The sequence below is a fragment of the Cystoisospora suis genome (genome assembly GCF_002600585.1).
Source record: "Cystoisospora suis strain Wien I chromosome Unknown contig_6109, whole genome shotgun sequence".
NCBI classification, from domain to species: domain Eukaryota; phylum Apicomplexa; class Conoidasida; order Eucoccidiorida; family Sarcocystidae; genus Cystoisospora; species Cystoisospora suis.
In genome coordinates this window covers 1-14,618 of record NW_027158898.1, presented here as the reverse complement: position 1 = coordinate 14,618, position 14,618 = coordinate 1, and the positions used below count along the sequence as shown (strand labels likewise).

The 14,618-nt window shown below is 53.5% G+C and overlaps 2 protein-coding genes across 2 annotated transcripts; one reads left to right on the top strand and one right to left on the bottom strand.

Annotated features, from left to right (window-relative positions):
* Positions 1 to 40: 40 nt before the first annotated feature.
* CSUI_009818 (n-acetyltransferase b complex non catalytic subunit) lies at positions 41 to 10,874 on the bottom strand (the record flags this gene model as incomplete). The annotated part of the gene is made up of 14 exons (XM_068069927.1): positions 9,805 to 10,874; positions 9,000 to 9,110; positions 8,410 to 8,606; positions 7,710 to 7,863; positions 7,133 to 7,189; positions 6,397 to 6,473; positions 5,678 to 5,730; positions 4,905 to 5,027; positions 4,390 to 4,475; positions 3,912 to 3,975; positions 3,197 to 3,263; positions 2,710 to 2,901; positions 1,474 to 1,659; positions 41 to 853 (listed from the first exon to the last, which is right to left on the bottom strand). Exons 1-14 carry the CDS (start codon positions 10,073 to 10,075, stop codon positions 41 to 43), a joined length of 2,451 nt encoding a protein of 816 aa, XP_067918098.1. The 5' UTR covers positions 10,076 to 10,874.
* CSUI_009817 (uncharacterized protein) lies at positions 10,826 to 14,559 on the top strand. The gene is made up of 3 exons (XM_068069926.1): positions 10,826 to 12,248; positions 12,590 to 12,910; positions 13,766 to 14,559. The coding sequence occupies exons 1-3, from the start codon at positions 11,403 to 11,405 to the stop codon at positions 13,997 to 13,999; spliced, it is 1,401 nt and encodes a 466-aa protein (XP_067918097.1). The 5' UTR covers positions 10,826 to 11,402; the 3' UTR covers positions 14,000 to 14,559.
* The last annotated feature ends 59 nt before the right edge of the window (positions 14,560 to 14,618 follow it).

The following is a 14,618-nucleotide window of genomic DNA, read 5'->3' as shown; positions in this document are numbered from 1 at the left end:
CCATCAGGCTCCGCTGCTTCTCGAACTTCCTTGCGTTGACTCACTCCTGCGTGCCCGCTACGGCGCGTTGAATTTCCGCCTCTACCTCAGCCACAACTTCTCTGCGAGGTCTCCTCTGTGCTCCTTGCTCTCCGTTTTTCAGTGCTGCGTAAACTGTCAAGGACCTCTGCACCGGATCCGCGAGGTGTAACAGCAGCCTCGCAGACTCCGGCGGCGAGGTAGTTAAATTACACACTACACTCCGGCAATCCATTCCTGTGGCGGCCACTCTCCCCGCCAGGCGGTCTTCACCGGCCAGAGCGAGCCAAGTAGTATCTATAGAGAATCCTGGTAGTACTGCCTCTCTCGCCGAGATCCGTGCTGCTGAAAGAAGTGGGAAAGAGATTTGCTGGAGTTTAGCTGTACACGCAATTGCCAAAATACTTCGCTGAAAGTCCATGCCTTCGCCGCAGCTTTGATGGATGCACCCTTCCAGCTCAGCCACCGAGGTCAGCAACGAAGCGCATACAGCGTTGCGACTAAGGAGGCAGTCCGCTATTGCCGTGTACGATCCTTCTTCCAAACACGCGCAGAGACCATCAGTCGTCGAGTTGATAGTATCCTCAGACAAGTTCTGAATCTGTTTCCCAATCTTCACGACGTCGCCACTGAATCCGTAGTCACTAAGAGGAAAAAGAAGACTGTAACCGAGGGAAGCAAGCATCGCGTTCTTGATGTCTAGAGAACTAAAGAGTTCTTTGCTTGTAGTCAAAAGACCCACAGAGGCTGTGAGCCACTGAAGGACGGCACGATGGCCCGGGGCCGCTGCTGGTGGTGACACACCAGGCCCTGATGCATCCTGGCTTGAGACAGCCTGAAGAAGCGAATAACACCCATAAGGGACCAGAAGTGAGGTCGGCTATCGACTGTCTCAGCGTGTACTATGAGCTCAACGTCTGTTGGGGCATAGACCGAGGGGACGCGGAGACACGCGTATCGCCTACTCTCACCTTCACCTAGCTAAGCACGTCCGGAGCTGCGAGGGTGCTTGCAGAAGACAGTGGCGGCCGGGTGTGGAGCTAGTCCCGCCACTAGATGGAGATTACTATGCAGTTTCGCTTCGCTAACATCCGACGCACGGTGCCACCTATGCAGTGCAGAGGTCCTTTCCAGCTTCCGCGCCGCTGAGCTCCACTAGAACCTAAAAAACTAGTACGCCATCGTGAAAAAATCAAGGACACAATACGATGTCATCAGCACACTACACAACCGCTGCGAACGGTGCTACGAGTCAGGGTGCTTGTAAGAGCAGCCACGCGCAGTGACTTGAGCACAGACCAAAGACCAGTGCGCAGGCCGACTTTGAGTACAGCTGCCAGGTGACTGATGAGTTTAATGAAAGCTACATCATCTGCTAAGTTCTCATACTCACGTTCCCTCTGGCAAAACCACCACTCACGCATGTGACGCCTCGACACATCCCGCCGCGCCTACCTGTGACAACAGTGTAAGGGCGATAAAGTAAAAGCGACGACGGAGCAGTGGATCAGTCGAAGTGGCTTGGCTGCGTTGCGCGAACGCGCCCGCTTCACTGCGACAGGACTCGAAGTCCAAGTAGAGTAATACGTCAGCTGCCAGTAAAAGAAGTTCATCCGCCGCACTTCTGTCTCTTCCAGACACCTGAGAAGAACACATACTGCTGCGGCAATTGACAGATACGTGGGCACGGGCACCCGCCATGCCTACGGAGAATTCTCAACCACCTTGCTGGACTAGGTCATTGAAAAGAAAACGCGCTGTCGATCGCCAGCGTAGGGACCGGTACGATAACGGCGGACACTGGCTGCGTGTCAGGTCTAGAGAACAAAGTAGCAACACAGGTGTGACGCTCGGCACACCTCACCTCGCATACGACCAAGCCTGTGCGCTGTCTCCTGAGCTCTTCAACGCATGGAAAGTGAACCGCTCACTACGTAGTCATGATCATACTGTCCCTACTGCCTAGCCCAGTTGGGAGACAGTCAGCCGGTTTAGAGCATGCTCCCCAAGTTCAATGGAGACTAGCGGCAAAACAACACTAAACAAAAGCGCCTGTCACCAAATATAGTTTCTCTGGCCGTAGTTTACCTTCCGGTAGTCAAAGTAGAAGCGAGTCCAGTCACTAACAGCTGAAACCGCTTTTGAAGGAAGGGCTGTGTAGTACCCTAAAGCTGCAGGCGCCGGCAAACACAGTAATCAAATGCGTCACCTCTCAAGAAAAGAATAACTCATTCCGGGACAGCCCGGGTGCCTGGCGCACTCCAGCTACGTCTCCGGAGTGCACTGACCACGAATGCACATTCAGACTCGAGGACGAAATTGCAGACCCTTCTTGAGAACAGTTCCAGGTAAACGGTGTGGAGACGAGCTTGCGATCTAATCAACAGTTTCACCGTGAGAAGCTTTCAATACAAGGCCAAAAAATGTCTTCACAGAAACTGAACAGCAACTAACACGCCACGAAGGACTGCAGCAGGAGTGGTAATGCCTCTCCGCTTCCGTAAAGAGCAATGCCTGACGACGGACCGAAGCAGCTTTACCACAGACAAAGACAAGCCGGCCGTAGCAAAGTGTAAAGACCGCAGCAGCACCACGGCCGCCGACGCCAGCTGAACTCCAGTCCGCGTTGTAACAACGAAAGTCTGGAAGAAATCTAGACACTTTACCGTGGAGCGTCTTCTCCAAGCACACCACGTTCTTCAGCGCAGTGTCAAGTTCAGCTGTCACGCTCGATGCGGCCAAACCACTCGGATTTGTCTCCTCTCTCTTCTCAGCATCTTTTGTTTTCGTCTCCGCTGCTTCCAGTCTCTCCTGGAAAAGACTGTGCCACGTACCCCTCAGTTCCTGGAGACTCGTAGCACAGCAAGACTGCAACGATGCCGGCTGCGCGCAAAAAGGCAAGGGCAGCACTTCTCGACCAAGCTCTTGGAGTGTGTAAGTCTCTACGGCCTTATGAGACGCCCCACCACCCCTCCTAGACACTGGGGCTCCGCTCTTCTGGACGGGGCGGGTCAGAGACTGTGCTTCACCTGGGGATGTGAAAACACTTCAGGACTGAAACACGGGACGAAGCCTTCATCACCTGCAGCGCCGCGCGCAACGATCACTATCTGCAACTTGGCCCGCCTTCCTCGCCTCCCCCGGGAAGCGCTGTCACATGAAAAGTCGCGCAACTTACCAGACAGCCCAGTAAACCGCGGAGGGTAAAGAAAGTACGGGAGTCGTGACCGTGTGCTTGTACAAATCTACGAACAGCCCAAATGGAAAAGCTGGACTCAATTTTGATGGGACACGGCACAGCAATCAATGGTTGAAGACTTACGTCACCTGGGTGTACAACGTGCGCAGGGCTTGGCTGAAAAGGATGGTCTGCTCGTAGGGTACGCCGGCTCCATTTTAGACTGACAGCTGCCACCCAGCAGCACGTGTCAGCAGCAGGTTCCCCAGCTATGATTCCGAGCCCCTCCTCGCAAAGCATCTGAGCTTCCAGTTCTACCACGCGGTAAGGAGAAGCGCCTGCATGTATGCTCATGTGCCAGGCATTTTGGGTCAGGCTGTCAGTAGCTAAATCACTAAGCTTGTGGTCTGGAACTCTCTGCACCCCTTACCAGATCCCCTAAATTTGTCTAGTCAACTGCTACAACCTGCTGAGACTGCTGAGGAAACTTCTTGGTCCCCGTGAACAGTCTCTCCTTGAGACAAGCGGACTCCCAGCTTTAACCCTAGGCCATAAGCGCGGAAAACTAAGACTGACCTCGATCATCCTTACCCTCGTACGCCTGCTCTTCGTTGCTCCGCCCTGTCAGCGGTTGATTCTACTACACTGGGACTAAGTCCACCAATCCACGACTGTGCGACCCTTACTTGTACCCTGGAGAGACAGGAAGGCTTACTCGACTATGCATTTCACGAGTTCTCCTCGAGCCCCATCTGGCCACATCTCCTCCAGGCAGTCATCTACGAACACAAGCACGACGGAACACAACGTCCTGTAACATCGGAAGGACGACTAAGTGGCCTGTCAATTACCCGCGCCCACCTTACGAAAAAGCAGAAAGCACCGGCAAAGTCATTTCTTCACTACAGACAGGACTCTGTCAGTTGTCCTTTTGTTTGCTTGGACATCAGAGCGTTTGATCCCACGCGACGACCAACAGTTTCGCTTGGGTCTCCACGGCCTCATCAGCAGCACTCAGTCATGAGTTCATGGATAAGATCCAGTGGTTACTTCGTTTAACTGCTGGGTTTAATATGAACTCCAAGTGGGTCACACAACTTAAGTACCCCAGACGGCGATCCTGACCGCTCAGTTTTCATTATTTGAGGCATTGCCTTGCAACAGAGAGCTCCTCTTAGCGTCCGCTGTCTTACCTGTCCACACTTGGTGGCACGCGTCCGACAAGGGCCGCACTACGGCGAGGCGATGAAGAGCGAGCAATGCATAAGCCGCCTCGAATCTGAAACAAGCAGGCACAGCGCAGAGAGCCGTTCGGAGATCTGTCAAACAACGCACCCGCACCTCCTCACTTTGCCGCGTCAGCGGGCAGCTAGACACCCCATCCTCGTGTCAATACAGAGATTCAGACCAAGTGTGCGAACATGTGCAGTTACGCAGGTGCGTGGAAACACCATAGTGGGAGAGAAGTGCAGAGGACTACGCGCAGGCCTTCCAACTCCCGCGCCTCCGTATAACTATGGCTCCCGAGTTGTCAACACGGCTCTGCGCCCACCAAGGACCGCCACCACTCTCAACCACGCTCGCATCCGAAACTGGTCAGCATTCTAAGTGATGGCCGTCCCTGTGGATCCGAGCTTCCATAACAAGGCTCTCCTGGCTTGCGTTGTGTGACAGTTCATAGAAATATCACTGGGAGCAGCAGCCTTACGAGGTGTGAAAGGCCGCCCTCCACCGAGCCTCGAGATCCTTCAGCAGGGTCCGGCCCTCTCCTGTGTCTTCACATGCAAGGGCAATGCGGATGCAGTTTTCGTAGTTTCTGACATTGAGCGGCCTGGGAAGAATACACACTCCACGCGCATGCAACGCTTAAAGGAGTCTGTTAAACAGAACGTGTACTGATGATGAAGGCGAAGAACATCGAGCACTCAGACGTGCGGCCATGAACACTGAGTGTCCCAGGCGCGGGCCCGACCAAATGTACTTTGAACTGTGAATCACTTGGAAAGGGCAACTTGCGCGAGCAACGAGCGCCGGCCGACGAGTTTGCAGTTAGTCCGTACTAGACGCCTAAACAGCCGAGAGGCAGTTTCGAAAGAAGGTGCCTCAAATCCGATCACACCATATACAGCTGACGCGCCCAAACCGTAGGCTCTCTAGGCGTGGACTGAGACGCCACACAGCAGCAGCTAGGTTTGAAGACTAAGGTTCAGGCGCAACAACCGAAACCGTGACCAGCTCCGCCGGCTATCAAGAAACGTACAGTTGCTTCTAGTGACGTTACAGGAAAGTCCACCAGTAAACTCAAGAACCAAAATTGTAATATAAAGTTCCAGGGGAATGAAAGAGATCTCTACGACACGCTGTCACGAGCAAGGGACACAAACCGTCGCACCTCAAAATCCGTTAGTTACAGACACGCCACGGCACCGCGCAGCTGTCCGCTGTGGTCTCTCTTGTAGAAAGATCAGAAGTGACACTCACGCGCATTCGAGCAGCTGCTTAGAGATCTCGAAGGCTTCCCGGAGGCGGCCGGCCTGCAGACCAAAGAATTGAGAGGAGGCTGAAGACAAAGAAACACGCGTGAACTTTCCGACAGGTGTCGACTTGCGTCAGCCCTGGTAAGAAGGCCCACTCGCACCGAGCTGATAACATTTTGCCTTCAGTCGCGCTCGCCTCGGGAGCAGCCGGTGTTGCACGGGCACCTGCGTCGCTGAAACAGCCGTGAGACGTCCGGTAACTATCCAGCGGGGGAAAACGTCCATACGCTGCAGTACAACTGTCTACATCATAGAAGGCTTCGCGATGCGGAAGGGGGTGAAGAGCAGGCTATCCAGAACACTGCTCGAAGTTAGCGCCTAGGCAAGCCTCACTCGCCTGCTTAGTTCTCTAGCCCAGAACGATGAGAGTGCAAAACTCGCTCCCCTCCAACATGGAGCAGCGGACGAGCCGCCGTCTACGTGCACGAGATCAAAAGCATTGCGAATGGTTTTGAGTGGACCTTTACTACCCGGGCAGGGGGATAACGGCGGCAGAGAAGGGATCGACCGGGAAGAGGAGCATACTGCCGAAACCACATACAAACAGTGAGAGATATTGATCTCTGCGTACATCCATCTCTTTCAGCGATCCACCCGGTGGGGACTATGACAGTCTGCTGCACCCAGAGGAATTCATTCAGTCGAGCGGCCACCGTGTCGTACCTCTAAGAGTATTTGCAGTCGTAAAGAAAGCTCCTCAAGAGCGACGAGTGAAATGCCTTTCTGCTGATCCAGCAACTCTGCAGGGAAGGCTCAGAACAACAGCGAACCTTTTGCAACCTACAAAAGCATCTAGAAAGGGACCGGCTTGCACTTCAGCGCCCTCCAGGATCCCCGTGCATATATAGTGCGTAAGCACGGGCGGCAGAGACGACCAAAGAGCAGTTTGCACGCACACTCTCCTAAGCTGAACTTCCACTGCCCATAACACCCTGGGAAGGCGAGTGAGAAGAGGCGGCCCGCACTCGCGTCCCTAGCACAGGGACCCCTCCGACAGATTGACGGCACAGGAGCAACCCGAAGAATAAGTCGAGAGAGAAATACCAGTGTGGCCCCTCCATCGGTGTCTGCGGCGCAGCCTCCAGTCGGTTCGGCGCAATTTGCGACCTCTCCTCAAGATCTCGAAAGCAGGCTCCTGGGTGCGCTTGGTCGATCCCCTCTTTCCTCACAAAAAGACAGAATTTCTCATTCGCTTCCGGACCACCAGCCCTGGCCAGGTAAATTCGAGAGTATCCCGGCACAAAGACAGGATGAGGAGCGTGGAAGGGGCCACCTGAAAGGAAGGTTTGTGGCTTCACAAAACAGAGACCTGTTCGTGTATTCGTCCGCGCTGTAGCTCTCTACATTACAGAATGGCTCCCCCTCACTGCTCGCTCCTCGTTTCAAGAGGAATACTCACCGAGGGCTTCAGGGTACTGTGAAGATTGCCTAAGGACGGAGAACTCGAGAATAAAGCCTGAGAGAACACACAGGACAGCCAGAATAGCAAAAAGCCAAGCACCGTTCGCGTCGAAGCGTCTAGCCTGGTAATACTGTCGAACTTTCGACTTCTCTTGGTCCTTCGAAAAACTTTCTTGAAAAGCCGCCTCGTGCCCTGTTTCTCTTCTCAAGCTGCCAGCGTAGAAAAGAAAAAGCCGGGACAGTCCCTTCAGCCCCCTTCAACAAAGCCACATTCGGTGGGGTACATCGGGAGGCTCGCTGGTACAAAACAAAGCTTCAACAGACAGAAACAGCAGGTTCCTCCGCGGCTGAGTGAACAGCAACGTTCCGGCTTTCAGAAACACAGGCCGTCAGCACGCTGTGCCTTTGTTCGCACGGCTGCCCGTCAGCACTGAAGTGCCCATTGAAGTCGAGCGACCGGCGACAGGAAGGATGCAGAGGCCAACTAGCAAGGAAGCGGAGCTTAGGAAAGGCTGAAAGATGCAGTCTCTACAGTGCGGCGTGTCGTTCTGAAGAGGTGCCAAAAAAGAGCTCACGAGCATAAGCATCGCGACGCTGGCAGCACCCGACCGGCGTTCGCATAACATCTGGCGGAGACCGGGCCACCTGCGGGAGACCGCCTATCGGGGGGAGTTTAGCGAGCAGCTTCTGCGCGAGAGACCACGTTGCTTCAGAAGTCGGGCCAATACCCTGAGAAGAGGACAAAACACGTGGCTGTTTCCTATCCATTAACAGTACTCAAACAGGGACACTAACCTAAAATCTATACCAAGGAAGAAGACACGAGAACAGGTGATCACTTGACGCATATCAGAGGCACGCCCGTAGGTCGTAGTGTCGTCCGATGTGGGCGCAGCACGCCAGAGCCCCGAAGTACAACGGCACGTCCCAAAAGGTGACTGACCATCTGCTTGAAACCGTTGGTCTGGCAAAGTCCATGTAACTCTTTCCTTTCGCGCAGGAAAACGAGGGAATGTACTTGAAGCGGATCGGATCCCGTATTGGGAAAACCCGTATTGTGAGAACAATGGCTACCTTTTGCTTCTACGTCACGATGGCCGTGTCTCCTATGGGAGACAGAGCTGGTATAGTTGCTCCTGCACTGAATAACGAAGGGCTCTCGTGTGTGTGCCGTTTGACTGCCACCCCTAACCGAAAGCATTGACCAAACTGTGACCGGCAAAACTTCTCTGGCCATCGCTTGTGTTTGAAACAAAGAGGAAGGCATGGCCGCACCTGAAGAAGTATGCAGACAAGAACCCATTCCAAGTACTTCGGACGTTTGAACTTGCTGAAAAGCTTCCACGCTCCTTGCTGTAGCTTGTCGAATCGCAGTGAGCTCGACGCCAAGCTATCGAGGAAAGCGCACGCGTCTTCTGCCTCTGACAAGGGCAAAAACTGTCGGGCACTGGCTCGAGTCGGAGGTAAGTAGTCTAAGAAAGAAATACAACGCAAGCCAACTGGAACAGCGCAGCTCTGCAAGCCCTAGGCGACATCAGTCGAATGGAGTCCAAGGCAGTAGTGCAGCTAAAGGCTGCAGAAACAAACAAGAGGCGACTTACACGGACACAGCAATACCGGCAACAGGAGAAGACACTCTACAGCCTCATCTTGTCACGTGGCGACAGGAGCGTCAGGACGGGGAACTACACGAAATCTAATGGAACCTGATCGAGACGGCGCTGATTAGCTTGTGTTGCGCACGATCGACAGGCTATTCGAATGACTACTGCAACGCATTGCACGCTTCGATGTGTAACAATGGACCTAGCTTTTCATCTGGTTACGCCGAGCAGGTATGCAGTGCAGTGATTGTGATTCCCTACAAACTTCACGTAGTTCTTTGAAAGCAACACTGACGAGTCGAGTTGCTTCGAGGCTTTTATCTTCGACTCGCTCCAGTTCCCTCGCAGCAGTCACAGCGTCGTCCTCTTGGCCTGCAGTTCAAACAAGCGGCGGCCGACAACGCTCCATGCAGGAGAGAATGGCGAACTGAGAGAGAGCGCAGAGTCCTAACACCACAGACTGTAGACATCCACACGGTCTTCACTTGGTTTGCAACACATCAGCGCCTTCCTCCCCCCACTCACCTTGTTCAAAAGTCGCCCGGAGAAGATGTGAGGGTCACATGACTCTGATGGACTCTATGTCAACCGGACTGAGAAGCATCTAGAGTATTACTCACACACCACGAGGAATCCTCCCAGTCTACGATCTCATGTAGGGGCAGACCCATCAGCATGTCCTTGGAAAATGTTTCTGTCTACCAAACCGTATGGCCGCCGCGTTGAACGAGAGCCGGAACGGCAGCAAGAAACTGCATTCATCCAGGATGCACCGTACATCTAGCATATCAGAAGCGGTGAACACCCACTGTGCAGAGAGCCCTTCTACTCTATCACATTGCCTTCGCGCCTAGACGCTCCACGCACTACTAAAGTTGCATTGTTATCGAATGACAAGACTTCCAATGTAAATAAAGGTGAATGGTATGACAACAAGTACGCAAGCTCTCCAACGCATACGTACGCATCCACACGCCGGTAGTTGTCGCTAGAACGAAGCCTATGCAAAAACCATTCTGTCGTGCAGCGCGGAGAAATCGGGAAAGCCATCAGAAGATTACCCTACCGCAACGGGTTAGAGCTACGGTCCGGAGAGCTTTGAAGAGTGAAGCCGTTTCGTTATTCCTGCTCCCTCCCTTTCTTATGAGGTGCTGTGATGCAAGTCTGATAGCCTCCTTGTACTCTCCCGCATCAATCGATGCCCGGATTTGGTCCCTTGCCTTACTCGATGCCCCGTCCATCATGCGAAGCTCACCAACTGCCTTTCCAAGTGTCTCCTCCGTACAAGGAAGAAAGTAGGACTTAGACGTGTAGACGTGTTCTTGTTTCATAATCATGTGCACAGGAACACGCAATGCTTCGCCAGGGCGGCGCTTTCCGCACGCACTCGTCTAGCCGTCAGATACAGGGCCGCAACGATCCGGAATGAAAAGTTCATACGGGGGATACATAAAAAAGCTGGCATTTACGTGCTGAGATGTATTTGAAAAGACCCGAACAGAAAACAGTCCAACTCTAGGCGGCCGTACACGCTACGAAGCTCTGATGGTAGAGTTGATACCATACAGATATCCGGTTACTTTCGGACAACAAACGCGACGGAAGGAAAGACAGACCGAGAGGAGCAGGGGTACCCGCATGCCGCTTGGCCGGACTTCGCTGGAAGTGTGAGGACAAAGCAGAAGACGACGAAGAGCTGAAAAATTGGTGGGATTTCTAATGAACAACTGCGTGACCAACCGGCAAATACAGATATGAATACCAGAGACAAGAAAGAACCATTATGACTGCACCTGCTAACTACCCTTCAAGGGAGCATGCAACCAGGCATGCATACACGGATGGCGAAATCGAGCGAAACAGAAACGGCACAGGAGACTTCAAGCCACCCGAAAAAGCCTCTCAGGAAAAGTAAAGAAGAACCGGATAGAGGTCACCAGCGTGTAAAGTGCTGTGGAAGAGAGTTAGTGCCGAGGTGTGCGCCGAGGACGTGGTACTGAGTGGCGGCCTTGGGGACACACAACAGAGTACCACGAAAAAGAGAAGAAAACTTCGATAAGCTATCGTTTAGTACCGTGGTGGGGGGCTTCCGTACATAGTAAACCGCCGGTTCCCTCTTCCTAGGCCGCAATTCCGTCAGACGGAAAACAGAAAACAGCGACCGAGAAAAACACACCACATGGGGGGCATTCTGCATGCACGCGCCCAAACTGGGGCTGAAATTCATCGGCATTGTAGCATCGATCTTCTTCCCCGGAGAGCGTCATTTTCATCTCACCGAAGATCCTGGTGTTTCTTTTAGTCCACATACGACTAACTTGAGTTTACACGTTCTTATAACACCACCTCGTTGCGACCGCCTGACAATGAGTCCTTCAGGAGTCGCTCAGACCGCTTTTTCTCCCTCAACGGGAAAGGAAGCCGCATAGCTCGTGTGGATTCGTGTGTGCCGATCCGGCTGCTTCCCGTCATTCCTCTAGCGTAGTTACTTTCTGTCGTCTCCCCACAACTCGACATGCGCTATTCCTTCCGTCAGGTCCACACAGCTACCCGCGTCCGCATCAGGTCGAGATTCACGAATTTCCAATGTGTTGAACGCAGCGTCGGGGCAGTAGCTCCTTAGAGCGCACACACGTTTCCAAAGAAAACAGGCCCCTCCTCGACATGACACGCAGGAAGACGCCGCCCAGGCAGGCCACTGAGCCTGGCTTGGCTAAGGCGGCGCTTGCTCGTCCTCACATAAGAATTGAGTCCCCCGTGACTTCTCTCTCCGAGGATTCTCTCGTCTCACCTGCTTCAGGTCCTGGGTGCTTCCCTCGTCCGAGCTCCTATTCAGACTCTGTCCTGGTGCTGCTGGAGCATCTGCTGTCCCGTTACACAGCCCGAGAAATATCTGCCGCCCAAGTCTTGTATGGATTACAAGATGCGGTTCCGGAAAGAAGGGGCAGACGGCGGGCAGAGCTGAAGAAACGTCAAACCGGTAGTTATGGCCGAGTCTGTGCTTTGATTGTCCGCCTTCTGGGGTCCTTCGCGGAAGGCATGGTGAAGTGCGGTGGCGCACGTGTGGAAGACCAGACTGAGGGGAAGACAGTCCAGGTAGGGACGACGCAAGCGGTAGAGGAACAAGCGGCCCGAAAACAAGAAGACATATGCGTGGGGTGTGCCGCCGCAGACGTATGGTTAGACGCGGTGCAGGCATATCTCTTGAGGGCCTTCTCAGGAAACAGTGAGGAGCACTCGCTAGAGTCTCAAACGATGGAGAGTGGAGGACCTGGAAGCCCCGCGCACCGCAGAAAGAAGCGCAGACGAAAAGAAGGCGGTTTAGAAAGAGCCCCACGTCCGAATGTCTTCGTGGTGCATCCACCAGCGTCGGGTGACAACCGAGAAGGCGGTGCATCTCCCCCCCATGAAACGAGAGGAGGAGAAACAAACGATATCGCACGACAAATGGAAACCTTGTTGCATGCTATCAAACAGCACCTGCACTCAACCAGGGAAGTTGTGGAGGAGGTAAGCGTTCAGTGCGCTTTTTGTGAGTTCTTCCGTAGATGTCTGTCTTTTCGCCGCTCTAAACTGTTTTGGGGCTCCATTCGTCCTCGTCTGAAGAATTTCTGGTGTCAGCCGTTTGGTTTTGCCTGTCTCTTGTGCCAGCCTTGTGGTTTTGCCTGTCTCTTCTGTTATCGGTATTGCGTACCTGCCCTTTAATCTACCCCTGGCTCGCCGAAGGACCAGCCCCCCAGGTTTCCACAATATTTCTCCCTTGTTCCGATTTCTGCCAGACCCCAGCATGGCTCGTCGGCGGGTGCCTCCCCAGCATTGCTGTTTCTACCATTGAACATCGTTGCCTGTAGGCTGCTGCCACTGCACAGGCACGCATTGACATTCCCGGATACACGGGTCCCCATCTTACCTGCACCGCGCTGCATCTTGGTTGCCTTCAGAGTCCCGTCTACTACCAGACGCGATCTGTTTTCATTCGCCTCGTAGACCGTGTCGGAACGTCCGTACTTTCTTCGATTCTGTCTTCTCTTTCTTGCCGGATGTTTTTCACTGACGCCTACGCTCTTAGTATTCCTCCAGCCTTTCGGAGGGTGGTGCGGAGCAGTGTGGAGGTACTTCTACAGATTCTTGGGACCTGTCCTTCGAACAAATCAGAAGCCTCAACGCTCCGAGTAAGACCTCCGTGGACACATGGATTGCTTTCAGTTTTCTGATTTTTCTTCTTGGCTTCGGATGAACGCTACACTGACGCTTCTGACTGCCACGGCGTTTGTACACGCGGGCTATATACCCATTTCTCATGTTGTCTGGACGCGAAAAAAAGTAGACACTTCAGGTGGACCCGTCAATTTTTTCTTCCTACCCCTCCCTTTCGCGTTGGTGTCTGCGGAACCTTCTCTCTATTTTGTACTTCCGTCTTGCACCCCTCTCTTAAGAGTGCAGTCTCACAGTATCCACTATGTATGGCGGTGGAGAGGCGCCTACGGATATGTTAAACGGACTCTGTATGGATTATGAGGGTGCCGATAGCCAGAGAGGTTGGCGGGTGCAAGTACCAGCGGACTGCTGCGCATTATCTCACATTCCAGGCACGTTTGCATCTAGCAAGTACAGCTCCACTTTCGGCGGTGGTTATGGTTGAAGGTCACTCCACACCTCGTGGAAGAGTGAAACACGAGGAAATAGTTCTCGTGTAGTGTCACCTCTCCGGCTACATTCTTCTGGTATTGGCAGCGAACAGTCGAGTCAGTTGTGCACGGTGTCGGCTTCGCGAGCATAACATATCTTAATGAGTTCAATGTCAGCGGTACTTCACTTGGTCCGGGCCGTGAGAAGTTTCGTAGAACTGCAAGGACTCTCCTGTCGGTGGGCCATGAGGGGAGAATTGAACAACTCGAAGTCTGCTGGCCTTCGTGTTCTTTTGACTGCTCGGCTTCTTATATTGAGAGAGCAACTCCTTAAACTCAATGTTCTGTGTGCTGTCCTGGCTTCTTTTTCTTCGGGGTCGTTCTACTGACTCTCCACAGGCGATGGGCAGCGCAGCCCTTCACAACGTTCTCTTACAGCCCCTTGCCGGGTCGTCTCTGGCTTCTGTTCTGTCTCCTTTGATACCAGCCTTGCACTCGCTCATGTTTGACCTCGCCTTCGACATCGAAGGCGACGACGTCGCGTTCGTGAGTTTTCGTTCGAATCCAGCCCTCGATGTGTCCCCCTCCCGACCGTGGGTTCAGATAACCATATGGTTGTTCATTTTGTACTGAGTTCAGCTGCACGTAGTGCTTGAATTTGTCTCCACTTGTGATGTTGGTCCAGTCAGCTGGCGAGACCGCGACCTTCATCGAATGGTCCTCTAGTACGCAGAAGAAGGGCGCAGACGGGGTCGCTCGTACAGTGTGGCGAGGATTCTCGCTAGAAGTGCCGCTCTCGGTGATGTGAAACTGGGTCAATTTCAAGCCCAGACAGCTATCATTGTTTCGCAAAACATGTTCTTCCCTCATCTCAGGACTTTCGCAATTTCATCAGACCATTCCCCGTCTGAGGTACTTCGGACTGAGCTGCCGGTTTTCGCATCCCGCGACAAGAATTTTTCTCCGTAGTTAGAGCATTCGGAGCAACGAATTGTCTGTGGCAGGACTGTATCTTTCTTACTGCTCGGACGGGAGCTACGTCGCGTTGTTTCCCGTGGCTTTGCCGGATTGTGAAGTGCTCACGAAACACGTTCTCTGCTAGTCCGGCGAATACCCCCTAGAGGATGCGCAACGTACTGGAGTGCTGGTCTCCTTTTGTACAGCAGACTGCAACGCGGGCTTCCACGTAGCTTACTGTGTCTTTTACCAGCATGCGGGCGTGGTGTCTTCCGCGCGCACCAGTGTAGCGGGC